Below are 28,000 nucleotides of genomic sequence, written 5' to 3' on the forward strand. Positions count from 1 at the left end.
CAGTATCAGTTGGGTCACAGTCCAAAGATTTAATTTTCTTCCCATTCATTTCCTGATATTCCATATAAAAGCATTATTGTATTTGATTTTCTATATACATAATAAAAAAATTCCTCAAAATACTACAGTTTGTTTTTTCAAAAGTACCATAAAAATTTTATTTACCAAAAATATCATAAACACAAAAAATAAATTTTTATTAGGTTTGGTGGACAAATTTAGATTCAGAGTATAAATATTTAAAGATTAGTTTTTAATAGAGAAAATTTAGTTGAATTTTGTGGTATCTTTTAAAAAATACATTTTAGTGATATTTTTGGGGAAAAAACTAAAAATGGTATTTTTAGAAAAAAATCATTTTAGTAGTATTTATAAGAATTGTCCTATATATTACTTGAGAAGTTAAATAAAACCAGTCCGTAACTAAACATCATTCATATGGCAAACACCATTTTCGATACATGTTGGTTTGGAACTTGGAACACAATGAATCTTCATGAACCAATATTTTTACACATTTCTTTTCTGACCGAACTTTGCATTCATGAACACGATGAACAATATCAGTTAGATCACAGACCAAAGATTTAATTTTCTTCCCAATCCTAATATTCTATATAAAAGCATTATTGTATTTGATTTTCTCTAGATATATTAGAAAAATTTCTCAAAATACTACAGTTTCAGTTTTTTTTGTTTTCCAAAAATATCATTCTTAAGTTTTTTTTTTCAAAAATATCATAAAAATAATTATTTTCCAAAATACCAAAAATATTATTGGGTAAAAGTTGTTTTTTAGGTTTGGGTTGACAAATTTAGACTCATGATATAGTTTTTAGGATGTAAGGTTTAGTGATATTTTTGGGAAAAATCTTAAAAATTGTGTTTTTAGAAAAAAATCATTTTAGTGGTATATATGAGAATTGCCCTATATATTACTCGAGAAGTTAAATAGAGAAATTTAACACTAGAGTAATTTTTTCAATATTTAGTAATTTAGAATAATGCTATTAGAACGAATATCTTCATTATAGTAACAAAATTTTTTTCAAACAGTATTAAATAAAGTTTCTTAAATATAATTTGTTTAAAATATATAAATTTGTGACATCAATAGCTATATTTTTTTGGCTAAAAAATTAGATAAAAATTATGGTACTAAATTTCTTTATAATTTTTGCAAATATTAATTCTACAAAAAATCATAAAAAGTAAAATTTCTTTACTATTGACAAAAATATATTGTAAGTTTATTATAGTTATTTCATGTTTTTCTTTTTATTCTATAATAAAGTTTTGAAATAACTGAACATTTCACCAAATAAATATTTATTTTTGATGTCCTACTATTATTTTTAGTTCTCGTGAACCATACATCTTTCAAAATACGTATTAAAGTTATAAAAATATAAAAATTAGGGAGACTTCAATGATTTGGGATGAAGTAAGTAAGCGAGGTGGAATAATCAATTTATATAATATCTATATATGTCTACGTCAAAGATAAGGTAACATATGTTTTTAATAACTACTCTGAGATCTTGTACAAATTAAAACTCCCTAATCCATCATTAATGTCAAATATTTGAGATTAAACCAATTCCAAAAGTGTTACAAAACAAAGTCCTATTTTGTTGCCCAAACCCAAAGAGAAGCCAAAGAAGAGCAGTTGGTGTTTGTGTTGAGTCTCTCTCTCTCTCTTTTGTAAAATTTACACATCAAAAGCAACAAAAAGCTTCAAACTTTCCTTTCTCCTTTCTCTTTCACTGCAAATTTTTCTCTAACCCACACAACAAAATGCGAAATTTCGTAAGAAGGAATTGAGAACGAATCCAATTCCCTTGATTCGAGGGTTCTTCTCCACTCCTCTCACTTTGTTTCTTCTTCTATCTCTGTCTCCTTCTCTCCTTCTTCTGTTTGTTCCAAATTTCTCTCCACGCCTTTTGTTCTTATCGGCCTGCTTCATCGGAACCGTTATGATTTGAGAGTTCTGCTGCATTTTCTCTGAATTTACCCTAAAGTACATATTTTTCACTTTCTTTTGATTGTTTTGAAATCGATTTGGTATTGCTTTATCTTCAACTAATCATGTTATTGAGTTTGTTTTTGGTTAAGTAATCATGGGCAATTCTCAAAATTTGATTTTGTTTTGTTTGATAGGTGTTCTGATTTGGGAATATACTTGTTAGGGTTTGGCTAGTGTGTGATAAAGTTTTAGGAACTGGTGAGAGAGTAAAGGTGTCAACTTTTTACTCGTTTTAGGTTATTTATATTGTACCAACTTCACCGTTTGGTATAAGTTCACGAGGGACTTCGCATTTGACTATCAACAATGTTCAGAATTGATTGGTTTAGCTTGTCCTTATATCTTGTCTCTTTTGTTGTTGTTTGTATTGTTGTATCAATTGGTCAAACGTTTCTTGTTACTTTGAATATGTTCTTTTAGGTGTGTGGAGTCAGTGTGAACTTATGTTTTTGTTATATCTTGTTGTAGGTGAAAGGCACTGGGGAAACCTGTCTAGTCGCTTGATATCTGAATTTTGTTGTTGTACATAGCTCTGGAGTAGACGTCATAGTTAGTGTATATCAAACTCTCTACTGACTTTTGCGTAAAGGGTGTATCTTGATATTTGGGTTGAGAATTCGAATTAAGGGGAAGCGATGGATACTGCCAAAGCATGGCTGAATAAGTTAAAGTCTAAAGGGAAGGAGAAATCTTCGAAAAAGAAGGAAGCTACTAGAAGTAATGTAAAGGATGGACCCAAAACAGCTGGAGGTGAAGAAGCTGTGTCAAATGTAACAAAGCAGAAGGCTGCAGCTGCAAAACAGTATATTGAAAATCATTACAAAAAACAAGTGCAAAGTCAGCAGCAAAGAAAGGAGCGGTATGGTTTCATTGCATATTTTCAAAATATAAAATGAAGTTTTTGTTCATTAGCATATAATTTCTTGACACCTGCTCAAGTTCCTGGCATACATATGTCTGGAAAGATAGTCATTTATTTGGTACCTCCTTAGGATCAGGAAAAATAGACATATGTGTTGTTGAAGATTAGCAGTCAAAAGGAGTCTTTTAGAGTTTGCTATCCTTAGGAGAAATTTATCTATCCGAGATGTTGATGTAAAATCATAATGTGGATTGACGAGAAGTTGGTGTGATTATTGTATCTTCGTTCCCCTGCTTTCTCTGAAAGTTTTTGTTTGTGGGCTATAGCTATGGAAGAAAATTTTGGTATAATAGATGTTTTCTGCTATTTATATGGGAACTTCTATTCATATCTTTTGCCTAAGAGCGTGTTTTGGGTAATTGTATTTGCTGCAGACGTGATATGCTGGAAAATAAGTTAGCTGCTGCAGAAGTCCCTGAGGAAGAGCAAAAGAATTTGCTTAAGGATTTAGAGAAAAAGGAAACTGAATACATGCGCCGACAGAGACATAAAATGGGAACTGATGACTTCGAGCCATTGACAATGATAGGAAAGGGAGCTTTTGGAGAGGTATCATTAATGTTACTGTAAACTTTTTCTTCTCTCACTGTTGTTTTGTTCAGCATCTCTGCACATCATCTTGATCGTCTCCTGTGAAATAGAATTGTTGAAACATCATTGTTTGTAACGGTTGGCCACCTTGAAGGGCTTGCATTCATGTGTACTTGATTTTTGGGAAGATGAACCTACCTGCAGTAGTTTTTGTATTCTTTGATCTATAGTGAGCTAGTGGCCTGTATGGTTTTTGCCACCTGAGAATGATTACAAGTTTTATTTGCACTCAGATTGCTTTTTCTAGTTTTAAGTATATGAACCAGGCGTTGGGGATACTGCTTAAAATTTGAAATGTTCATGCTAACGTTGACCAAAAGTACTTATAAGATTTTTTTATGTGTATTCTCTTCCCTTGATGCAGGTTAGGATATGTAGGGAGAAGGGAACAGGCCATGTCTATGCGATGAAAAAGCTTAAAAAGTCTGAGATGCTTCGTAGAGGCCAGGTATCTCCTTCAAGCTGCTTTTATTTGATATATCTTTGTTTTTTTTTTGGAAAGTGTTTGTTGAAATTTGAATACTTTTCAGGTGGAACATGTGAAAGCAGAGAGAAATTTACTTGCAGAAGTTGACAGCAATTGCATTGTGAAGCTGTATTGTTCTTTCCAAGATGAAGAGTATTTGTATCTTATTATGGAGTATCTACCTGGTGGAGATATGATGACATTACTTATGAGGAAAGATACACTTACTGAAGATGAGGCAAGATTTTATGTTGGGGAAACGGTCTTAGCTATTGAGTCCATTCATAAGCACAACTATATCCACAGGTCTAGTGAAGCAATCAGGCTATCTGAATAAATTATTAGCTCTTGAGTGGATTTTTATTTTTACTGTTCTAAGCATCTATTTACTTCTCCCATTTGTTACAGAGATATCAAGCCTGATAATCTGCTACTCGACAGAAGCGGTCACATGAAACTATCAGATTTTGGATTGTGTAAGCCATTAGACTGTAGTATCCTTCAGGAAAAAGATTTCATAGTTGCACACAACGTTAGTGGGGCTCTACAAAGTGATGGCCGCCCTGTGGCACCAAGACGCACCCGCTCACAAATGGAACAACTGCAAAACTGGCAGAGAAATAGAAGGATGCTTGTGAGTTTATGTTATACAAATCATTCTTTTCTTGTTCTGAGATGTCCACTTGTGCAAGTTTGAGTAAACAGTCATTACTTTATTCATCTTACGGAAGTTCTTCTCTCTGTTGATATATAAGTTTTCTGTTCAAATACAGCTTATTAAGTGAAATAATATCATTTGCAGGCTTATTCTACAGTTGGAACTCCTGACTATATTGCTCCAGAAGTTTTGTTGAAGAAAGGATATGGAATGGAATGTGATTGGTAGGTGCAGCAAACTTGTTGCGCTTGTTCCGTTTTGTTTCTTTAATTCAGAATAGTTGTTGTTGATGAATTCTTTTTGGGGGTTTTTATTCCATTAGGTGGTCTCTGGGTGCGATCATGTATGAAATGCTTGTGGGGTTTCCACCATTTTATTCAGACGAGCCAATGACAACTTGTAGAAAGGTATCCAATCCTCACTTTAACTAACTTCCATTAATCTTAAAGTTTTGCATTCGATTTTGTTCTTGATATTTTGATGATGCGTCTACGGTAATATGTGCAGTCGCCTACCTTTTAACCTTTCATCTCTGAATATCTTCTTGTTCTTTCTAATGCAGATAGTAAACTGGAGAAATTATTTAAAATTCCCGGATGAGGTTAGGCTATCACCAGAAGCCAAGGATCTTATTTGTAAACTTTTATGCAACGTAGAACAAAGGCTTGGAACAAAAGGAGCGAATGAAATTAAGGTGCTTTGTGCTTTAAGATTTGAAGGTCCCTTGTCTGAAGACTATTGATAAATGCATATTAAACGCTTTTTGTCGCTTTTTGTTGGCATTGCTTATAGGAACACCCTTGGTTCAGAGGTGTCGAATGGGAAAAATTGTATCAAATGAAGGCTGCTTTTATTCCTAAAGTCAATGACGAGTTGGACACTCAAAATTTCGAAAAATTTGAAGAGGTAAAAAACTTAAGTGTTCCGATCAGAAAAATGGTTTAAATATCTTGACAATGGCACTGCTCCAGTGATGCGTATGCAGCTGTTTGATGTAGAACTTAATATAAATTCTTCTGTAACAGACTGACAAGCAAGTTCCGAAGATGTCAAAATCAGGTCCATGGAGAAAGGTACAAAATTTGCTTGCTTTCATGTCTCACTTTCTAATGAAATAAGAAATTATAGCTTGAATTCATGCTTATATGCAATGTGTTGTCAGTAGCATTCTTAACATTAAAATGTCTTTGTTTGTTTCTTTGTATCTCCAGATGCTCTCATCCAAAGACATTAACTTTGTGGGTTATACTTACAAGAACGTTGAAATAGTAAATGATGATCAATTAACAGGGATAGGTAGAATCTCACTTATATAACTGATTTTGACTTGTAACTAAAACATGTCCTATGTTTGATCCGTTGTTAATCTATGTTGTGTTTACTGTTGCAGCTGAGCTGAAGAAGAAGAGCACAAAGCCAAAGCGACCATCAATTAAATCCCTATTTGGTAAATGCTATACTGAAATCCATTACATAGATAAAACAATCTATTTTCAGTTCATTGTCTCAGAATTGCCTAATATATATTATAGTATGGTTTTTAGCTCTAACCAGAATTGTTATTAAAAAAAACATTTCACAGAGGATGAATCAGCCAGTAGCACAACAAGTCACAACCAAGGAAGCTTCTTGAAACTCTTGCCAACACAGATCGAAGTCCCAGAGAAAGAAGGCAAATCCAGCTCATCTAGTGAAACCCTATCATCCTCTGCCACACGTTTCGACAATGTCACAGCCTAAAACCACCAGACTCTTTGCTACACAACAAAAGAAGGTTTGAGGTGGTGGCAGATTCATGGTTGGAGAAAGTACAGTTTCCTATGGGAAATGGATTGTTTGATTGTTGATAGAGAGACCTTATAAAGGATTTGTTCCAACATAGGGATATTGTTTTTGGGTTAATATCTTCTTCTTCTTCTTGTTCAAAAGGTTTTTATTAGTTGAAGCAAAAAGAAAGTAAATATTCGTCTTTCAGAAAATTGGGTTTCATTTGTTTGATTGTTTTGTTTGTTTGGGAGTAATCAAATTTGGTTTGTAGTTGTACCACACAGTTTCTCTAATGACTTTATTTCCTCCCACACTTCATCTCGCACATTAATTTTATTTGGTTTGATTGTGCAATGTACGGTTTTTTTATAGGGGATGTTTCAGTTTTAGTACGTTTTTGAGAAGTTATTAAGAAATAAGTACGTTTACTATTTAAAATAAGAAAAATAGGTGGTGAGAGAGAGAGAAGAGCGTGTGTGATGGTGAGACCGTGAGAGAGACGGTGTGTGAGTGTGAAAAAAAAACTCATCTTTATTATTTTTTTTTTTCCTTTTTCTTTTTTCCCTTTATCATAACTACTCAAATAATTGTTAATGTAATTAAAGAATAAAAAATCTTTTCACATACAAAAAATATAGATTTTTTTCTTTACAATTTGATATACATTTTGTTATATTATTCTAAATATATTTTATATTACAACTGATGTATATGATTGTTCTGTACACTGGATGGTTTTTAATCCATACACATTTATTATTAGATTGTTTTGATCTGTATATGTTTATGTCTGGATGGTTTTGATATGTACACATTTATAACTGGATGGTTTGAATTATACATGTTTTTTATAATTTGATATGCATTTTGTTTGATGATTTTATATGATAATGTTAAATATTTTTTACAAATTTTGTATCCATACATAGTGTAAAAAGACCTGTATAATTAAAATTATCCAGCCATAAAATATGTATAATTAAAATTATCCAGCCATAAAATATGTACAGATAAAAACAATCCAGCAACAAACGTGTGTGGACTAAAATCATCTAACAATAATGATTAAAAACTATCCAGTGTACAGAACAATCATATACATCAGTTGTTATATAAAATATATTTAAAATAATAAAACAAAATAAATATCAAATTATAAAGAAAAAACATAGATTTTATAATTTTTATATGAAAACATATATGAAATTACTAAAACAAAATGCATGTAAAATTTTAAAGAAAAAATATAAATTTTTATGTATCTGAAAATTTCCAAAAAAAACTAATTTATACTCGAGTGTATTTCAAGTTTAGATTAGAAAGTGTAATAATAAAAAAAAAAAAAGTTAAGCTACGTCAATGGCAGAAGAAAAGGGGGAAAAAAAAAACGACTGCTGACCCCACTTTTCTCTCTACCTCCCTCTCTCTCACTCACGCCATCTTCTTTTCTCCCTGTATCTAATAGAAAGAAGAGATTTCTAACAAATCTACCACATTACAAAACAATTTTTATGGGTTCTACCACATTACATAACTCCTTTCCTAGAATACCACATACATCATATGAATTGACTAAATTATCCCTCTTTAGTTATCTCATTTACTTTTACAAAATTAAAGAATATATATGTGTGTCTTATACCATTCTCTCTCATGCTCCATGTCGAGAAACCCTATCTAATTATATTCTCCGGCGCCGTTGAAGATTTGAGATCTCCATGTTAAACTTTTTTGCAATATATTTTCTGTTTTAACTCTTTTGTAGCTGTCTCAATCTTTTCAAAACTTTCAAACCTCTCAACCTCTTTTTAGGCCGACAAACTTTCAAACATTTCCAAGTTCTGTCCACATCTCATATGTTGAAGCTTTTACTCCTAGATCTACCTCAAGTCTTCAGATCTGATCAATTCAAATCTCGGCGGAAGCTCCCTTGAAGTCTCTTTGCAGCATATCTACGCTGTCCCCTTCCTCTATGGTGATGAGTGCCTCAACTCTGATCATCCGCTCATTGTTGCATAGCCACCACACCATGCCATGGGATTGTTGTAAAAGGAGATTAAGTTTTCTGAAAATGGGCTATATTTTTTGTCCATCATGTTAATTGTTTCACATTATTTTTATTTTGTCTACGACATTTGTTGTCCATATTATTTTATTTTGTCTACAGTATTTGTTGTCCACTGTAATATTTTTTTGTCTACTATCCATAATCTTGTCTACAAAAAATATTTGTCTACATTAATATTTTTAGTGGACAAGTTATAAGTAATGTCTATCGTTTATTACTCTACGACACATTAATTTAGTGGTGGTAGACAAAATTATGTCAAATATAATTATTGTTTACAGGATAAATGTTGTCCATAACATATATTTTGTCTATTATATATATTATTAGTTATTTGGTTAACCAATTAAAAAATCTAAATACATAAAATATATAGATACATAGTTACATACTTTTGTCATGTTATACTTTATTAAAAGCAAAGTCAGCCGATTGCTGATTGCTGCGTGTTCCCTTTTTTTATTATTATTATTTTGTCATGTACAACCACTCAAATAAACAAACAACACAGCTGTCTCCAAATAATTCACGTGTTATTTCTAGTCAATTACATACAGGGCAGTTTAGTCATTTTATGTACCCCATATGGTAGATCGAAAAAAGTATTTCTGTTTGTGGTAGAATTAGAAAGATTTTAACCAAATGTGGTAGAATTGATAAAATTCCCTAGAAAGAAAGTCAAGTATACTATTTCTTTAATTATGAATAGTAAACGTACTAAAAAAATCAATTTGTTTTTGAAAACGTACTAAAAACACAAATACCTCTTTTTTATATGGTTTGGTTTGGTTTTTTCTGTACCGGTTCTCATAGTCATTATAGTCACGTGTTACGAAATTTCATAGTATTGGGCCTGGCGGTGTGGCCCAGATCCATTCTCAAGACAGTCAAATTTCTCAATAAATTATGGAACGAGCATTAAAGCAGAAGCGACAGCACAGAGCAGAAGAATCCGAGTCTGTGTATTTGAGTCTTCCCGAAGAGCTTCTGAGAAATCTCTGAAAGATGCAGGTATGTATTTTTTTCGATTCGAAACCCTAGTTTTATTTCTTGTTCTTCTTACCTCCAATTTTATACGATTTCTTAAAGATTAAACTAAGCATAGCTAAAATCTGGGAATAATTTGCCTTTAATTTTTATTTATAAAGGTTAGGTTTTTGTTATGAAATCTCACTTTTTTTTTTGTTTTTTGGTATGTTTGTGCAGGCGAGTGATAGGTTTAACATAAATTCTCAGCTTGAGCATCTTCAAGCTAAGTATGTTGGTACGGGTCATGCGGATTTGAGCAGATTGTAAGTTTTTTCTTTTTTCCACTTTTTTGTATGGATTTTTTTTTTCTGGATTCTGAATTTGTGGACTAATTGGTATTTTGTATGTTTATGTGGTAGTGAATGGGCTGTGAACATTCAGCGTGATAGTTATGCTTCATACATTGGTCACTACCCGATGCTTTCTTACTTTGCAATTGCTGAGAACGAATCCATTGGTCGAGAGCGCTACAACTTCATGCAGGTTTGTCTTTCTTTTTCTTGCTTCTTGTGTTCTTTCAAGTCAAGAATCATATTGAAATTGTGAATGTGTTAGTGTCTAAGGGACAGGAAGAATCAGGGTTAGGATTATTGATTCTAGGTTTTAGGTGATGAGGGTTGTTTCTAATGGTTATGATATGTTTAGTTTTCAACTTTTCATCTGGCTCTTTTGTGCAAGATTGTGTCTATGCAATATGCAGAGTATCTAGTATCTACACTCCGTTGCTTCATCCTTTTTCCTGTTCTTTTACCCTCAAGATTCAGTGACTTTGCTTATAGCTTTTACTTAAGCTTAGGCGGCTCTATTAGGATACTTGACTATAGCTTTTCTAATTAATAGACATCCGTCTATGGGTTACAATCAGTTTTAAAGGGTAGAAATCAGGTCATGCTGTCGTACCAAAGTTTACAACTGAGTTACTAGTTTAACCGCGGAACTAACCCTTTCCCTTCTATTGCATTCTACAAGCATCTTTTGATTCAGGTTAATGTCAATCTCATGTTTCCCGTTCAGCTAATAACTCCAAAATTCTTTGATTTTGTTTGCAGAANGGTGATGAGTGCCTCAACTCTGATCATCCGCTCATTGTTGCATAGCCACCACACCATGCCATGGGATTGTTGTAAAAGGAGATTAAGTTTTCTGAAAATGGGCTATATTTTTTGTCCATCATGTTAATTGTTTCACATTATTTTTATTTTGTCTACGACATTTGTTGTCCATATTATTTTATTTTGTCTACAGTATTTGTTGTCCACTGTAATATTTTTTTGTCTACTATCCATAATCTTGTCTACAAAAAATATTTGTCTACATTAATATTTTTAGTGGACAAGTTATAAGTAATGTCTATCGTTTATTACTCTACGACACATTAATTTAGTGGTGGTAGACAAAATTATGTCAAATATAATTATTGTTTACAGGATAAATATTGTCCATAACATATATTTTGTCTATTATATATATTATTAGTTATTTGGTTAACCAATTAAAAAATCTAAATACATAAAATATATAGATACATAGTTACATACTTTTGTCATGTTATACTTTATTAAAAGCAAAGTCAGCCGATTGCTGATTGCTGCGTGTTCCCTTTTTTTATTATTATTATTTTGTCATGTACAACCACTCAAATAAACAAACAACACAGCTGTCTCCAAATAATTCACGTGTTATTTCTAGTCAATTACATACAGGGCAGTTTAGTCATTTTATGTACCCCATATGGTAGATCGAAAAAAGTATTTCTGTTTGTGGTAGAATTAGAAAGATTTTAACCAAATGTGGTAGAATTGATAAAATTCCCTAGAAAGAAAGTCAAGTATACTATTTCTTTAATTATGAATAGTAAACGTACTAAAAAAATCAATTTGTTTTTGAAAACGTACTAAAAACACAAATACCTCTTTTTTATATGGTTTGGTTTGGTTTTTTCTGTACCGGTTCTCATAGTCATTATAGTCACGTGTTACGAAATTTCATAGTATTGGGCCTGGCGGTGTGGCCCAGATCCATTCTCAAGACAGTCAAATTTCTCAATAAATTATGGAACGAGCATTAAAGCAGAAGCGACAGCACAGAGCAGAAGAATCCGAGTCTGTGTATTTGAGTCTTCCCGAAGAGCTTCTGAGAAATCTCTGAAAGATGCAGGTATGTATTTTTTTCGATTCGAAACCCTAGTTTTATTTCTTGTTCTTCTTACCTCCAATTTTATACGATTTCTTAAAGATTAAACTAAGCATAGCTAAAATCTGGGAATAATTTGCCTTTAATTTTTATTTATAAAGGTTAGGTTTTTGTTATGAAATCTCACTTTTTTTTTTGTTTTTTGGTATGTTTGTGCAGGCGAGTGATAGGTTTAACATAAATTCTCAGCTTGAGCATCTTCAAGCTAAGTATGTTGGTACGGGTCATGCGGATTTGAGCAGATTGTAAGTTTTTTCTTTTTTCCACTTTTTTGTATGGATTTTTTTTTTCTGGATTCTGAATTTGTGGACTAATTGGTATTTTGTATGTTTATGTGGTAGTGAATGGGCTGTGAACATTCAGCGTGATAGTTATGCTTCATACATTGGTCACTACCCGATGCTTTCTTACTTTGCAATTGCTGAGAACGAATCCATTGGTCGAGAGCGCTACAACTTCATGCAGGTTTGTCTTTCTTTTTCTTGCTTCTTGTGTTCTTTCAAGTCAAGAATCATATTGAAATTGTGAATGTGTTAGTGTCTAAGGGACAGGAAGAATCAGGGTTAGGATTATTGATTCTAGGTTTTAGGTGATGAGGGTTGTTTCTAATGGTTATGATATGTTTAGTTTTCAACTTTTCATCTGGCTCTTTTGTGCAAGATTGTGTCTATGCAATATGCAGAGTATCTAGTATCTACACTCCGTTGCTTCATCCTTTTTCCTGTTCTTTTACCCTCAAGATTCAGTGACTTTGCTTATAGCTTTTACTTAAGCTTAGGCGGCTCTATTAGGATACTTGACTATAGCTTTTCTAATTAATAGACATCCGTCTATGGGTTACAATCAGTTTTAAAGGGTAGAAATCAGGTCATGCTGTCGTACCAAAGTTTACAACTGAGTTACTAGTTTAACCGCGGAACTAACCCTTTCCCTTCTATTGCATTCTACAAGCATCTTTTGATTCAGGTTAATGTCAATCTCATGTTTCCCGTTCAGCTAATAACTCCAAAATTCTTTGATTTTGTTTGCAGAAAATGCTTTTACCTTGCGGCCTTCCTCCAGAAAGAGAAGACGAGTAAGAAGAGCTTGCAAGTATGTGCCTCTGTGTGTGGCATTTGGAATCAGAAAACATTCTATCATTTTAGCACTCCTCTTCTTTGACTTCTTCGTCAATGTAATTGCCAAAAGGCTTCTCCTTGTTCTTAGTTCATAATGCAGTCCTTGATTGTAGTCTTCCGAATTGGTTGATACTTTGATACCAATTGCTGAGCATGATCGAAACTTTCGTACTTGGTTATAAATCTATACTAGTATTTTTAATATGGTTTTGGAAACATTTACCATTAAATGCTTATATTCATACCCAAACAAGTATTGTTAGTGGTTTTGGAAACATTTACAATTAAATGTTTATATTCATATCCAAATAAGTTTTGTTAATTCTCTCTACTATCCTTATAACCAAACATAATTAAAATATTTTAAATATCTATATATATATATATATATAATGTTATAAAATTAATATAGATATTTAGAAGATTTATTCCAAATTAAAAAAATATTCTCTTATAATCTCTTTTTAATTTTCAATTTTAAACGTAATGAATCATCATATAATACATACAATTAATAAAAATATATATTTTTGCAGATATTGTAATTTGAATTTTTTTTAAGCGAACATATATTAATCAATTAATATAAAAAGTGCATTCAACATACATATATATGAAATTTACGGTATATTACTCAATTATAAAAATTTAAGAAGTTTATAATTTATAACTGATATATCTAAACTTAATAAAAAAATTTAAAATTATTAATACTTAAACATATTAAATTTCTAAAATAACACTAACAATTTATATTACATGACGGTTTATATGACATGTTAAAAATAAATTATTTTTAATATGATACTTCAATATAGTTTAAATCCTCATTTTACTATTTTAACTACACTAATATAAAATATGACGAATCAAACTAATTTAATTAAGATTGTACAAAAATTGTTGTGTGCAGATTATATACCAAAATAACTAAAATTAACAATTAGCAAAATTTAGTAATAAAATAGTACCTAAACAAAAGAAAAAAAATTGCTACCGCCGGGCTAATCATCTAGTAGCCTTGATACAATTGTGTCAACCTTGATCTAATATGATAACTTTCTTAGATCTTTTTGCAGAAAATGCTTTTTACCTTGCTGCCTTCCTCCAGTAAGAGAAGACGAGTAAGAATATCTTGCAAGTGTGTGTGTGGCATTTGGAATCAGAAAACATTGTAGTATTCTGAATTGGTTATTGAACATGTTCGAAACTTTTGTTGGTTATAAAGAGTCTTGATACAAATACAATTGTGTCACAAGTTGAGTTTTTAAATAAATGACCAACAAATAAAAATGAAACCTTTGTCGTTTGTTAATGGCGAGTCCCTGAGAAGACAAAGTAGTAAACACTCATTTCTTGAGATGAGTTCATCAAAAACCCTAATCAGAACCCTGATTAAGAACCCAAATCGGATCAAATCCAAGTATCAAGCCAAGCAGCTTCACGCACAGTTCATCAGAACTCAATCACTCTCACACACATCAGCTTCAATCATAATCTCAATCTACACAAACCTCAAACTCTTGCACGAAGCTTTGCTTCTATTCAAAACGCTCGAGTCTCCTCCTGTTCTAGCATGGAAGTCAGTAATCAGATGCTTCACAGACCAATCTTTATTCTCCCGCGCGTTAGCTTCGTTCGTAGAAATGAGAGCTTCTGGGAGATGCCCAGATCACAATGTGTTCCCTTCTGTGCTGAAATCGTGTACGATGATGACGGATTTGAGATTTGGTGAGTCTGTTCATGGGTGTATCGTTAGGCTTGGTATGGATTGTGATTTGTATACAGGTAATGCGTTGATGAATATGTATGCTAAGCTTCTGGGTATGGGTTCAAAGATTAGTGTAGGTGAAGTGTTCGACGAAATGCCTCAAAGAACTTCATGTGACGATTTAAAGGATGAAACTTGCATTATGCCTTTAGGAATGGATAGTGTGAGAAAAGTTTTCGAAGTGTTGCCTAGAAAGGATGTTGTGTCCTATAACACTATCATTGCAGGGTATGCACAGAGTGGAATGTATGAAGATGGTTTGAGAATGGTTAGGGAGATGGGAACTACTGATTTAAAGCCTGATGCTTTCACTTTGTCCAGTGTGCTTCCGATATTTTCTGAGTATGTGGATGTTATTAAGGGAAAGGAGATTCACGGGTATGCGATTAGGAAGGGGATTGATAGTGATGTATATTTCGGGAGTAGCTTAGTTGATATGTATGCAAAAAGTGCTCGGATTGAAGACTCGGAAAGAGTGTTTTTTGGCTTGTCTCGTCGGGATAGTATCTCATGGAACTCGCTTGTAGCTGGTTATGTACAGAACGGTAGATACAATGAGGCTCTGAGATTATTTAGGCAAATGGTGATGAAAAAGGTTAGGCCAGGACCTGTGGCATTCTCAAGTGTGATTCCTGCTTGTGCTCACCTAGCTACCTTGCACCTTGGGAAACAACTTCATGGATATGTATTGAGAGGTGGCTTTGGCAGTAACATATTCATATCTAGTGCACTTGTCGATATGTACTCGAAATGTGGGAATATTAATGCTGCCAGGAAGATTTTTGACAGGATGAATGTACATGATGAAGTATCATGGACGGCTATTATAATGGGGTATGCGTTACATGGTTTTGGACATGAAGCTGTTTCCTTGTTTGAGGAGATGAAACAGCAAGGAGTGAAACCGAATCATGTGGCGTTTGTTGCTGTACTAACTGCTTGTAGTCATGTGGGGTTGGTAGATGAGGCGTGGGGATATTTCAACAGCATGACTAAGGTTTACTGTTTAAACCATGAGTTAGAACATTATGCTGCTGTTGCGGATCTTCTAGGCCGTGCAGGGAAACTGGAAGAAGCATATGAGTTTATTTCAAAGATGCGTGTTGAATCGACAGGTAGTGTCTGGTCTACCTTGTTGTCTTCTTGCAGTGTTCACAAGAATCTTGAGCTAGCTGAGAAGGTAGCGGAGAAGATATTCGCTATTGATTCTGAAAACATGGGAGCTTATGTTCTGATGTGCAATATGTATGCATCTAATGGGAGATGGAAAGAAATGGCGAAACTGAGATTGAGAATGAGGAAAAAAGGATTGCGGAAAAAGCCAGCTTGTAGTTGGATCGAAGTGAAAAACAAAACTCATGGGTTTGTTTCAGGAGATAGATCGCATCCGAGTATGGACAGAATCAACGAGTTTCTTGATGGTGTAATGGAACAGATGGAGAAAGAAGGGTATGTTGCAGACACAAGCGGTGTACTTCACGATGTAGACGATGAACATAAGAGAGAGCTTTTGTTTGGACACAGCGAGAGACTGGCTGTTGCCTTTGGTATCATCAACACAGAACCTGGCACGACAATTAGGGTGACTAAGAACATAAGGATCTGCAGGGATTGTCATGTCGCGATCAAGTTTATCTCGAAGATCACGGAGAGAGAGATTATTGTAAGGGATAATAGCAGATTCCACCATTTCAACCGTGGAAGTTGTTCTTGTGGAGACTATTGGTAAAGAAGTCTGCAACTTTTGACTTCATGTTTGTTCAGAGACAGAGACAACATCGCATAGGTAACATACTATTACAGTGATTGTAGTGTTAGGCAAAGAAATGAATTCGTACCGCTAAGTGAAAACATTTCTTTTTGTGGTTTGTAATTGGGATAGTTCTTGAGGTGTAACTCAATTCGCATATGACCATGTGATCTTTCAGAGCTCAGACCAACAGTATCATCAATAGCCGCCTATGTGGTCATATGTGATTTTATTATCATTTAGTTCGGCCTAACTTTACAATTATTTCTTCTATGTAGTGGTCTCTCATAATGCATAGTTCTTTAATCTTAGAATGGCAAACACGTTTTCAATAAAATGTTAGCTTTGCCGTACAAATTATACGTTTATCTTATAAGTTATAACGATCATGGACAATAACGAATAATTTTCTTTTGCTTTTTCAGAACAATTAAGTACTATTAGTTACAGGACCGAGTTAGCAGCACGTAGTTTGTTTAATCGCGTGGTGGTCTGATTGTCTGAACGTAGTGAAATCATTACATACTAGCGGAGAAGCTTTTTGACCAACGACACCAACCTACGACAACTTTACTTTCCTTCTGGACACCAACCTACGACAACTTCACTTATAAATATTTCTATTCTTCTTCCTTATGTTTTCAGAAAGATTTTAAAACCCTCTCTCTGTTTTTTATTTCCCTCGCTCTAAGCCATGGAGGCTCCCAAGTCTCTCATCCTCCTCTTCTTCCTCCTATTCGCTTTCTACTTCCTCTCCACGTCCATCGCTGACGATGGAGCGGCAATGCTCGCGTTGGCTAAATCGTTTAGTCATCCGCCAACAGACTGGTCAGCAACTACCTCGTCTAACAACTACTGCCGATGGACTGACATAAGCTGCATCTCTGGCCGCGTTTCCATTGTGAATCTTGAGAAACATGGTTTAGTCGGGTTTGTTTCTCCGACCATTGCAAATCTCACTTCTCTGAAGAGTATCTACCTTAATGACAACAAGTTAACCGGCATTATACCTAAGGAGTTGACATTTATGACTAGTCTACGGTTGATCGACGTCTCCAACAACAACCTCACCGGGAAAATACCGAAGTTTCCGGCTTCGGTTAATTTTATTTACAAACCTGGTAACTCTTTGCTGGGAACTATTGCCGGAGATTCTTCGACAAAACATGGAACCGGTGGTAGTTGGAGTGTTTTAATGGCTTGTGTGATCACTTTCGCAATCACGATTTTTCTGGTCTTTTTAGGATGGGTGGCTCGAAAAATTGTTTTAAAAATGAGGAACGGGGTAGATAATACGACGGATACTGCTGGCGATGCTGTCTCTGGTGAATCTGCCAGCGGAATCGTTTCCTTTTCAGTGGAGGTTCTTCGTGAGGCGACTAAATGGTTTCAATGAGGATAACATATTGGGAAGCGGTGGTTTTGGTGTTGTGTATTCCGGAAAATTACAAGATGAAACAAAAGTTGCGGTCAAGAGGATGAACCTTTCATCATTGGGTGGTGAAAGAATGAAACAGTTTGTCGCCGAGGTTTCCTTGCTCGCTAAGGTTAGACACAGACACGTGATCGCTCTATTGGGTTACTCTGTGAACGGGGACGAGAGATTGCTAGTGTACGAGCACATGTCACAGCGAAATCTAGGACATCATTTGTTCGAGCCAGCTAAACATGGTTACTTTCCACTGACTTGGAAACAGAGAGTTAGAATCGCTCTAGACGTGGCACAAGGTGTTGAATATCTCCATAAATTTGCTCCACAAAGCTCCATCCACAGAGATTTGAAGTCCTCAACATCCTTTTGGGTGATGACTTGAGGGCCAAGGTTGCTGATTTCGGATTGGTTAAAGTTGCAGCAGTTGATGGGAACTACTCTGTTGATCTAAAAGCAACAGGCACATGTGGTTATATAGCACCAGAGTACGCCTGTAAGTTCATTGCATTATTTAAAAAAAATAGAATTGTCGAAGGTATTCATATTAAATTTAAGCGATGCACGAGATAACTTTATAATAATTTTAACATATTTTAGATTTAATAAAATATTTAGAATTTTATATTTTATGTTTCGATAAATTATCTTATGCTTGTTATTTGTTTTGTTTTTAAGTAAGTATTCTCAGTCACTTCAAATGAATTACTATTTATTAGTTAAGCATTAAACTGAATTTTTTTGTTAATATGAAATGTTACTTTAAAATATTTAGTTTGTATCCCATAGTATATAGAGCTCTTCATGTTTTGATGCACAATCAAGACGTACAAATATTTTTTACATTGGGAAAAAAAAATATTGATTACGTATAAAATAAAATGCAGCTGAGCATGGACAATATGTGTTAGTTTGTCCACTTTTAAATAATCTATAAAATATCAATATCTTCTAAAACCAGACACCTCCAAGAAGGACGAGATAATAGCTTAAATTTCTCGAATAACCTCTTCTTAAGCAGAAACTAATGCTTTTTCTTCATTCTTTGTGTAATTAATTTTATTAATTAGATAACTAATGCAATTGGGATTAGTTTAGGGTGATCTTTGGATCTTTCGACTTGCATACATGGTCAAATCTCATTGCCTTGCTCTGCTTGCGGGTAAGAACTATCATCACATCATCAACAATCGATCATGGCTAGGAAAAATAATGGAACATATGAGAAGAGAAAATAAGTGCATACATAGTATAAGCCAAACAATAATGTTGTGAAAAGAAATTAGATCTTAATTATATTTTAAGAAAATAATTAAGACTAAATTGTGTAAGAAAATGAAAACTGAATTTGGAAGAATCACATTGCTTTGGAAACCCATATAATTAGATATATATATCACTTAGACGTCTAAATCTTCCTCGACCCTAAACTATCGCAAAATCTTTCTCATCTGAAGTCATAACCTATAAATAAAATAAAGGACCATGGAAATGGTTATCGGAAAGAAAGTTAAGAAATACATACAAACACAGTTGTAACATTAAGGAACAAATTTAAAGTAATAGTATTCGAAACAGTAATATTTGTTTAAACTTTAAACTCATTTTTATGGGTAATACATACAAACACACTTATATAAAATCTAGCATGGGTAATAAGTAGCATAAATATTGTGACTAAGATATAAAATCTATTAGGGTTTATGAATTGTGATCTAAAACTAAAATGGATCAAAAGAAAAACAAATTACAATATTGATATACAAAATAGGCATTTGAAGCAACATTTACCAACATTTACAAGTGAGCATGCGTTTTGTGCCTAAGACCTTCTTCATCTAAATCTTTCTAATGAATGACCACATTTCACATGTTCATTTCTATATATGCTCCAAAATTTTAACTCAACTTATTTATTTCAAAACCTACAAATGTCACATAAAGAAAAAAGTTAAATATTACAAAATGTAGAAAATTATGAGAGAAGTAGAATATGATTTTTGATGAAGACTCTGTCTAGCTATTTATAGATAAATTTGTAGTAGTATGAGAGGTTTTTCAGTTTTTTTTGGTCAAACATCATGGGAGATATGGTTACATTTCAAAGAATAAATATACCATAGGTTTTGTCTGTGTTCTTTTTTTTTTTTTTGTAAAACAGAAATTGTATTGCAGTTAATACATTAAAGTGTATTCATATGATGAAAGATTTGTTTTTAAAATTTTTCAAACATCATGAGAGTTACATTTTAAAGAATTAATATGCAATAAATTGTGTTAATGATTACTATTAAAGAAAAATAAAATATCATATTGTTTTATATCTTTAATTATTTTAGAATAAATTGATTTGATCTTTTGGCACAAAAACTGTGAAACAAATATTATAATTTTCTGTCAACAAATAATTAATATAATATTATAATATTTGTATAGCTTGAAATGCAAAGAATTTAATAACCATCACATTATATTGTCCAAAAATTATGATATTAATATTTAATTCTTTTTTATTTGCAAAATTATATGTTATGATAATTATATAAAATATTGATAAATGATCTATATACAATAAAATTAAAATGTATTGCTCTCTTCATCTGACAACTCAGCATTTTAAGCTATTCTAAGCTTGACATCTCAGTAAAATCTTTAGCCAATAAAAACATTTCAAATAATACAACTCAACTGGGTTTCAACTTATAATAAGTCCTTTTTTTTTCATGTCACTTTCACTACAAGAATTTTGGCTTTTAATCGCACAACAAAAACGCTATCGTAATATTACGATAGCGTTATTAAAAACGCTTCCGTATCGCCCGCGATAATAGGTTGACCACTTTGTATAGCACTTTTTGGGTGTGCTATCTAAACTATAATATTAATAGCGTTTTTGTTGTCTGCTATTTTATATTTTAAAATAGCATATTTATTTTGCTATAAACAATTAGTATTTATAGCGTTAAAAAATTGTGACAATAACATTCCCTATATGTTTTTATATATTATTAATTTGCATTATTTCCCTGTGCATTTTGGATTGTAATTGACAATGAATGTAGCTAAATTATTATTGCCATAAACATCCGAAATAGTACAATATACCAAGTTCAAAGCAAGTAAAGACAAAGAATATATGTAAAAGTTCATGATCATGTTCAAAGCAATATGAGTCTATCAGTAGGCCAAGCTATAGTAGTGCCTATTGCGTTAAAAATGAATTGGATTTCTGAATTTGGTCTCCACACTTTTGCATCTCCAATCTTTGAAATTTCTACCCAGACCTTGCTAGCATTTGGACCTAAAGGGACGAAATGGACTACATCTGCTGGATTGGTCGAACAAACTCGCCCTTCTGCAACTGGAACTATGCTACCAGAGTTTTGGACATCTAGCAAAAGACACATCTGCTTTGCAACTTTGCTGGTTGTGGAGGTGTTACTTAGACTCTGCCCATTCAAAAATATTATATTAGGATTCCATCACATGCATGCCCCATCATTCACAACTCGAAGACATGAAATAGATTTAATCAAAGTCAAATAGAAAAGACAGTTACATACCGTAGGTGCTGATCTGTTTGGTGCTTCCTCTAACGGTGTCATGTTTATAAATTCTATCTTCTGAATAGGCTAGACGATGTTTGCATTTAGTGCATCACTCATGAATGACATATCAGTAGTTGGTCTCCACAAAAAGGCATCACCTTTAACCACCATATCAACCTTAACAACAACAGCATTTGGACCTAGTGTTATATTGTTCAACTTTTCATTTGGATCAGAGGCAACCAGTATACCTTTTGCAATAACTTCATCCGTACTCCAATTAAGAATGAGGACTCTATGTGATGATGTATCCTATAACGTTAGGCAGATATATTAGAAACCTATTGAGTGAGCTTCAAAGTTACACAAGTCTGAAATAACTCAGAAACTGAGTTAAGAAATTACCGTGGAGGTAGCACTCTTATTTTCAGTTACGGAGTCACCATTCTCCAATATCAACTTATCAATAGGCCATGTAAGTCACAATAACAGCCGCTGCGTTAGGACCAAGTGTTATACGACCAATCTTGTATGTTGGTTCAGCAGAACAGAATTCTCCTTCCCCAACAATGACATCATCAGTTGAACCCCAATCTAGTATCTGACACCTTACTCCTTTGCTTTTGTCAGTCATTTGAGAATTACAGTACTGACTATCACATTGATTCTGAGAAGTAGATAATGAATCAGTTAATATATATACAATGGAAGAGTCATAATAAACAATATTGCAAACATACCTTTTTGCCAGCTAAGTCACGAACTACATTATGCAAGTCTTCAACCTTCGTAATCAATTCAGCTTGTTTGGCTTCAAGCTCTTGCACATGTGAGTCTCTAATCTGCATAAAGGCTAGCTTGGAGAAAGTAGCCCCTCCGCCCATTCCTCTGATTCTTCCAGGTTTGTCTTTTCCTAAGACTTGACTAACAGCATCTTCTTTAACATTAGTATTGGATGTTGAGTCCATTTCGCAGTCTAATGATTTTATTTTTTTCTGCATCAAATATATGACACAATTTTATCTGTAAACTGAAAATTATGTAAATGGAAGCTAACCATACATACAAACGTCTTACAATCGTCTCTGCAAATTCTGGTTTCACAGGTCTTCCATCAGAATGTGTGTGACCTGCTACCCAAACCTTGCTTCTAGTCACCTTCGAAGGGTCCGAACTATTTTTTTTCTACATATTAAAAGCCGTGAATATCTTGGTATATATAGATGTAGACCAGTACAATATAAAATCTATATAGTCATACCATATGATGAGCTAAACGGGTCATTCCTTTGCGGCTTGTGGTGTGGGGTATCTGAGCCCTCCTTAATTGCCTATATCTCTCACTTACCTCCTACATAGTAAAACCATTTTGACTCATTGTTAACAAACAGAAGGAGAATATTATGTTAGTAAAAAACAAAAATTAGAATTATATTAACTGAAACTTGCTGTTAGTCTGACTTTTCACCCAATTGTTCCAAACTGCAACAGATGGAATGTTACTTGGTTTTAACTGAAGTACTTTTAACTTAGTCTTTGCAGCTCTGACTTTGCGTAAAAGCTTAGATTTAGAGGACCTCCACAAACCACCCATCTGCTTTAACAGTGCTTGTTTCTGCCAATCTTCTGTCACTTTGAACCTCCCCTACACAAACCATCTATCGTCATGAACACTCATACACTCGAACACTCAATGTATATATGTAAATAAAATAAGTTGGTATACCTGAATTTCCTCCCATAGTGCGTGTTTTGTCAAGTCATCTAGGTGCCTCCAATCGTCAAGTGTTACTGGTACATGCTCCCTCACGACAGTACCAAGAAAGGAAGAAAGTTTGACTGATCCATCACCGACATGGTCTCCCAGTTCTGTAAATTCTACATCGACCTTATCCTCAATATGTTTGGCCAATTTGCGCATCTTAGATGGTCCTCTTGTTTTCCTTTTCTTGTTATCAGACTGTTGGGTTTGTACTTCTTCCTCATTGTCCACTGCATCATGAGGCGATGATTCATCAGTAGGTAACTCATCATTGACAGCTACATTCTCTTCATTGACAGCTACATGAGGCGATGATTCATCTGCACCCAGTTGTTGATTGAAATCTCCAGACAAATCAGCTATCACTTCCTCAGCTACGGCATCCACATTCTTCTCATTGTCAGCATCTATCACTGGAATAAGAGGACTCACATCAAGGCCTTGTTGACGCTTACTACGGCGGTTTTTGGTCTGACCTTTACCCGTCTTCATTTTGAATCACCTGCAACATGAAACTTGTTTAAAATTATTAAACAGACATTTATCCATCATTCCATAACTAAAACCCCTTCACAATCAGCCCTAACACAAAAATTCTCATCATCATTTCCCAATTCTTCAATTGGCTGGACTGATAATGGTGTATCAATCTCCTCTTCTGTTTCTAACTCGTGATACCCTCTTGGTGGCACCCTCATAACAACATACCACTGACTCATCTCATCTTCTCGGGAGTAGAAAACTTGTTTGGCTTGCGATGCCAATATGTATGGATATTTTAGATATGCTGATTGGCTCAGATGGAGATTCACAAGCGTAAATCCATCTTCTTCTTTGACACCTTTCCCTTTGTTGGCCCAAATACACTTGAAGATTGGAATCTGGAACATGTGGTAGTCCAGCAAAATGATCTCCTTTATCACCCCATAGTATGAAACTATGTCTGCTTGGTGTCTATTATCTCGTGCACTCGATCTACACATACTGAAAGCTTCATATGTTACTCCACTGTTTTGAGTCTTACGCTTCACATCCTCTGTGTCAAACCGATTTCCGTTTATGATATAGCCCTTGTAGGTCTGAGCAATATGCCTAGGTCCAAATGCTAACCATCTAAGCTTAGTCGAATGATCCTTTGAGTTAGTTGGTATCTGTTACAAATCCAACGACATATACTAATTAAAAAAGTGATATATCTACATAAAACAAAGTGATTCTAACCTTTTCTTTTACCCACTTGGCAAACCTTTTATTGTGTAATTTCCAAAGCAGAGTTTCATTTTTTAGGCATCGGACATCCACAGCTTGCAATTCTTCTAGATGCATACTGCAACAACAAAGTCCAAAAGGTTAAATTATAGTCATTTGCAATTGAGAAAGCAAATACATGATAAATGTCAAAAGATGAATGAACTTACTCAATATATGGATCCATCATCGCCATGTTCATTAAAACATATTGATGTGCTATCTCCCTTTCTCTCTCTGTTAGTATAACTTCTGTAGCCTTGTTTAGTGGTCGACCTTCAAGAACTCGCTCATCTGTCTCAATATCTTCATTACGGTTGACTGGTTCTTGATCTGGTAATGAATTATGTAAGAACTCTGTGCAAAAAGCAATGCATTCACCAGCCAAGTAGCCCTCAGCCATGCATGCTTCTGGCCTTGCATAATTTTTAACATATGCCTTCAATGTTTTCATGTACCTACATCAACATTGAGAATTCATTAGATCAATATATAGAACACAAATTGTTCAAGAGCTAACGGAAATTTAAATCTACATACCTTTCAAATGGATACATCTATCTAAAATGTACCGGTCCTCCCAAACGTGCCTCCCTTGCTAGATGTATGGGAAGGTGGAACATAATATCAAAAAGTGAAGGAGGAAAGAATCGCTCCAATCCACACATTGTTTCAACAACTTCAGCCTCCAAGGCAATTAGCTTCTCTGGATTAATGACACGTTGGCATAATCTATTGAAGTAGTTGCATAGGCAAGTAACTGTTATTCTTGGTTGTCTTGGCAACAAACCTCTCAACGCCACAGGAAGTAGATTTTGCATAAGAACATGATGATAATGCGACTTCAAACCACCAATAACAGGAGGATCAACTGATACACAATTCGAGATATTTGCACAGTAGCCATCCGGCCCTCTGAATTTAGCTAACCTTGTGCAAAATCTCTTTTTCTCGATCTTTGAGAGCCAATAAGGTGCTGGAGGGAGATAAGTTTTTTTACCCCGCACCTCGGGGTGTAAGTGTGTTCTGATCCCCATATCTTCCAAATCCTTTCGTGCCTTTAAGCCATCTTTTGATTTGGCACTTTGCATAAGAGTCGACAATAATGCATCAGATATGTTCTTTTCCACATGCATAACATCAATGTTGTGACGGACAGACATATCCTAACAGTCAAAAAATTTAAAGTTAGCTCAAAATCATAAGACATAACTAGTACACATATAATAGTAGATCAAAAATACTAACCTTCTAATAAGCCAACTGGAAGAAAATTGATCGTTTCTTCCACCGCCATTGATCTGTATCTTCTTCATATTCTTCTTCTGAATTTGCATCCTCATCACATAAATCGGTTCTTCTTCTCTTACCTTTCTTATCCAAAGGTCTTCCAAAATCATTCTTAAAGTCCTTAAGTTTCTTGAGTATGTCAGATCATGTTTGTATTCTGTTCACAGTTCCATCTTCGATAGTATTGTCAAACCATGCTTTTTTCCTTCTATAAGGATGTCCAGGCCTGAGACGCTTCATGTTGCCTAAATAAACATACTTTCGACTATGCTTCAACCATGTATGTGGTGTGTCCTTGCCACATACATTACAACCTTGTTTCCCCTTCACTTTACATCCAGATAGTGTTCCTAAAGCTGGATAGTCACTGATACTCCACAGTAATATAGCTCTAAGTGTGAAAGTCTCCTTCATGAATGAGTCATAAACCTCAATACCTTCTTCCCACAAATCATTTAGATCATCTATCAGAGGTGCAAGATAAACATCAATGTTATTGCTTGGTGCAGTTGGTCCAGGAATCAGCATTGTCAGCATGATATTCTCAGCCTTCATACACATAGTTGGAGGCATATTATAGTTGACTAACATCACTGGCCATGTACTATACTTGGTGTTCTGCATCGCGAAAGGATTCATCCCATCTGTAGAAAGGCCAATTCGAAGGTTCCTTGGTTCAGCTGAAAACTATGGCCATTTATCCTTCACCTGAGACCAAGTCAATGAGTCAACTGGATGTCGCATTGTACCATCTTCACTAGCATTGTTAAAATGCCAACGCAAATCATTAGCAATCTTTTTTGATCTAAACATTCTCTTGAATCTATCTTTGATTGGAAAATACCTAAGAACCTTTGCTGGAATCCCCATCTTTTCCTCGCCAGTCTGATTATCCTTCTCCCATCTAGAAGCACTACATCGTGGGCAGCTTACTAAATCTGCATGCTGTTTCTGATAAAGGATGCAATCATTCTTGCATGCGTGAATGCAATCGTAACCAAAACCAAAAATCTTGAAGAACTTCTTCATCTCGTATGTGGATTTTGGTAGTACGTTATCCACAGGTAGCATGTCGTGAACAACACTCAGGAACTGATCAAAATAGTTTTCTGATAAACCACTTTTAACTTTAATGTCGTAGAGAGCCATGATTGAAACTCATCTCCTTTGATTAAAGTTTAGATCGAGTAGAGTGGACTTTCAGCATCCTTCAACTTCTCCCTAAATTCAGATTCAGCTTTACTTTCAACCTCATCCTGATGATCATCCCGCTGATCTCCATCGTCTCCCTGACACTGCATATTTCCTTCACTTGAAAAGAATGCAGTCCTAACTCATAAGCCTCAAATTCAGATGTCTGAACCTCAGCTGTCTTCTGATCCCTAATGTCTCCATGTTTACTCTAACATGTATTCATCTTATACTTCTGATCCATCCCTCTAATCACTAAATGATCTAATACTGTGCTTATCCGTTGATGGCAGACATTACGACAATCAATGCAGGGACATAACATGTCAACAGGATCACCCAATCTCTTTGTTGATGAATAGACAAAATTACTAGCCCCTTCCCCATACTCAAGGCTAGCCCTGTAATTAAGTTAACATAAAATACACTTTCAGTATTTAGAAATTGGAATCACTTTAACTAAGAAAAGACAACAATAACAAACAAATGCATACCTTGGAAGCCAAACCCAAGCCTTGTCCATGTTAGAAAAATAACACCACAGCTCGACCACCAATTTTATATACAAGTGTGATAATTAGTTCATCATTGAACAAACACTCAAATAACATATAAACAAGGAAATGACAATATCAATTACTACCTGATAGTTTTTTGCCTGTCTGAAATCAATCTGCATAAACAATCAATTACACAACATAAATAAACACTAAATCGAAATCGAAAAAACTAAATCGAAAACCCAAATTGAAATATAACCTAAATCTTTTAAAACTCTATTTGAAGCAAAATCCTAACAAAATTTAACCCATCGAAAACCCTAAATCGGCAAAACCCCAACGAAATTGAACCCATCAAAAGAAAAACCCTGACAAAACTGAACCCATCAAAACTCTCATTGAAACAAAAACCCTAAAAACAACAACCTTGAGCTGGACGAGGAGCTGGACTATGGCTGGGAAAATTGTGAAGAGATTTGTTCTGTGTTTCACAAATAAATGGGATTTCGAGGATAGATTTTCTGGGCAAATGGAGAAAGAGAGAGGGAAAGAGTAACAAATGTGAGGGGGAAGACGAAAAGAGTGACGAAAGAGACTTAGAAAATTTTTAGCGAAAGGGAAATTTGGAAAAAGAGACTTAGAATTTTTTTTGGTTTGGAGCCAAAAGTTTGGC

General features: G+C 34.2%; 5 protein-coding genes across 12 annotated transcripts; 4 read left to right on the plus strand and 1 right to left on the minus strand.

Annotated features, from left to right (window-relative positions):
* On the plus strand, positions 1,617–6,743 carry LOC104746824 (serine/threonine-protein kinase tricorner). Its single transcript, XM_010468355.2, has 14 exons — positions 1,617–2,020; positions 2,495–2,885; positions 3,323–3,497; positions 3,904–3,987; positions 4,070–4,311; positions 4,414–4,639; positions 4,808–4,887; positions 4,986–5,070; positions 5,226–5,357; positions 5,456–5,569; positions 5,689–5,736; positions 5,875–5,959; positions 6,054–6,110; positions 6,246–6,743. The coding sequence occupies exons 2-14, from the start codon at positions 2,662–2,664 to the stop codon at positions 6,401–6,403; spliced, it is 1,710 nt and encodes a 569-aa protein (XP_010466657.1). The 5' UTR covers positions 1,617–2,020; positions 2,495–2,661; the 3' UTR covers positions 6,404–6,743.
* On the plus strand, positions 9,421–13,047 carry LOC104746825 (uncharacterized protein At4g14342). Of its 2 annotated transcripts, none has more exons than XM_010468357.2 (4): positions 9,421–9,509; positions 9,705–9,790; positions 9,887–10,010; positions 12,752–13,047. In XM_010468357.2, the coding sequence occupies exons 1-4, from the start codon at positions 9,504–9,506 to the stop codon at positions 12,797–12,799; spliced, it is 264 nt and encodes an 87-aa protein (XP_010466659.1). In that variant the 5' UTR covers positions 9,421–9,503; the 3' UTR covers positions 12,800–13,047. The 2 variants fall into 2 exon arrangements, with proteins under 2 accessions (XP_010466659.1, XP_010466658.1); XM_010468356.2 differs by lacking the exons at positions 9,421–9,509; positions 9,705–9,790; positions 9,887–10,010 and adding exons at positions 11,596–11,684; positions 11,880–11,965; positions 12,062–12,185.
* LOC104746826 (putative pentatricopeptide repeat-containing protein At3g23330) lies at positions 14,109–16,850 on the plus strand. Of its 2 annotated transcripts, none has more exons than XR_760999.1 (2): positions 14,109–16,395; positions 16,785–16,850. XR_760999.1 is itself a non-coding variant. In XM_019236568.1 (2 exons), the coding sequence occupies exons 1-2, from the start codon at positions 14,415–14,417 to the stop codon at positions 16,336–16,338; spliced, it is 1,812 nt and encodes a 603-aa protein (XP_019092113.1). In that variant the 3' UTR covers positions 16,339–16,543. The 2 variants fall into 2 exon arrangements, 1 of the variants encoding a protein (XP_019092113.1); XM_019236568.1 differs by lacking the exon at positions 16,785–16,850 and having other exon boundaries at positions 14,415–14,569; positions 14,682–16,543.
* Positions 17,054–18,173, plus strand: LOC104748478 (receptor-like kinase TMK4). The gene is made up of 2 exons (XM_010470115.1): positions 17,054–17,593; positions 17,718–18,173. The coding sequence occupies exons 1-2, from the start codon at positions 17,054–17,056 to the stop codon at positions 18,171–18,173; spliced, it is 996 nt and encodes a 331-aa protein (XP_010468417.1).
* On the minus strand, positions 20,835–27,994 carry LOC104746827. Of its 6 annotated transcripts, none has more exons than XR_761001.1 (14): positions 27,754–27,994; positions 27,322–27,500; positions 25,595–27,228; positions 24,887–25,512; positions 24,517–24,804; positions 24,345–24,425; positions 23,063–24,249; positions 22,776–22,981; positions 22,598–22,687; positions 22,414–22,521; positions 22,077–22,331; positions 21,742–22,003; positions 21,352–21,648; positions 20,835–21,237 (listed from the first exon to the last, which is right to left on the minus strand). XR_761001.1 is itself a non-coding variant. In XM_010468360.1 (11 exons), exons 5-8 carry the CDS (start codon positions 24,901–24,903, stop codon positions 23,647–23,649), a joined length of 1,014 nt encoding a protein of 337 aa, XP_010466662.1. In that variant the 5' UTR covers positions 24,904–25,512; positions 25,595–26,344; positions 26,481–27,228; positions 27,322–27,500; positions 27,754–27,994; the 3' UTR covers positions 22,414–22,521; positions 22,598–22,687; positions 22,776–22,981; positions 23,063–23,646. The 6 variants fall into 6 exon arrangements, 3 of the variants coding, with proteins under 3 accessions (XP_010466662.1, XP_010466661.1, XP_010466663.1); XR_761000.1 differs by having other exon boundaries at positions 24,336–24,425; XR_761002.1 differs by having other exon boundaries at positions 23,063–23,600; positions 24,320–24,425.

Source organism: Camelina sativa, chromosome 15, assembly GCF_000633955.1.
Source record: "Camelina sativa cultivar DH55 chromosome 15, Cs, whole genome shotgun sequence".
NCBI classification, from domain to species: domain Eukaryota; kingdom Viridiplantae; phylum Streptophyta; class Magnoliopsida; order Brassicales; family Brassicaceae; genus Camelina; species Camelina sativa.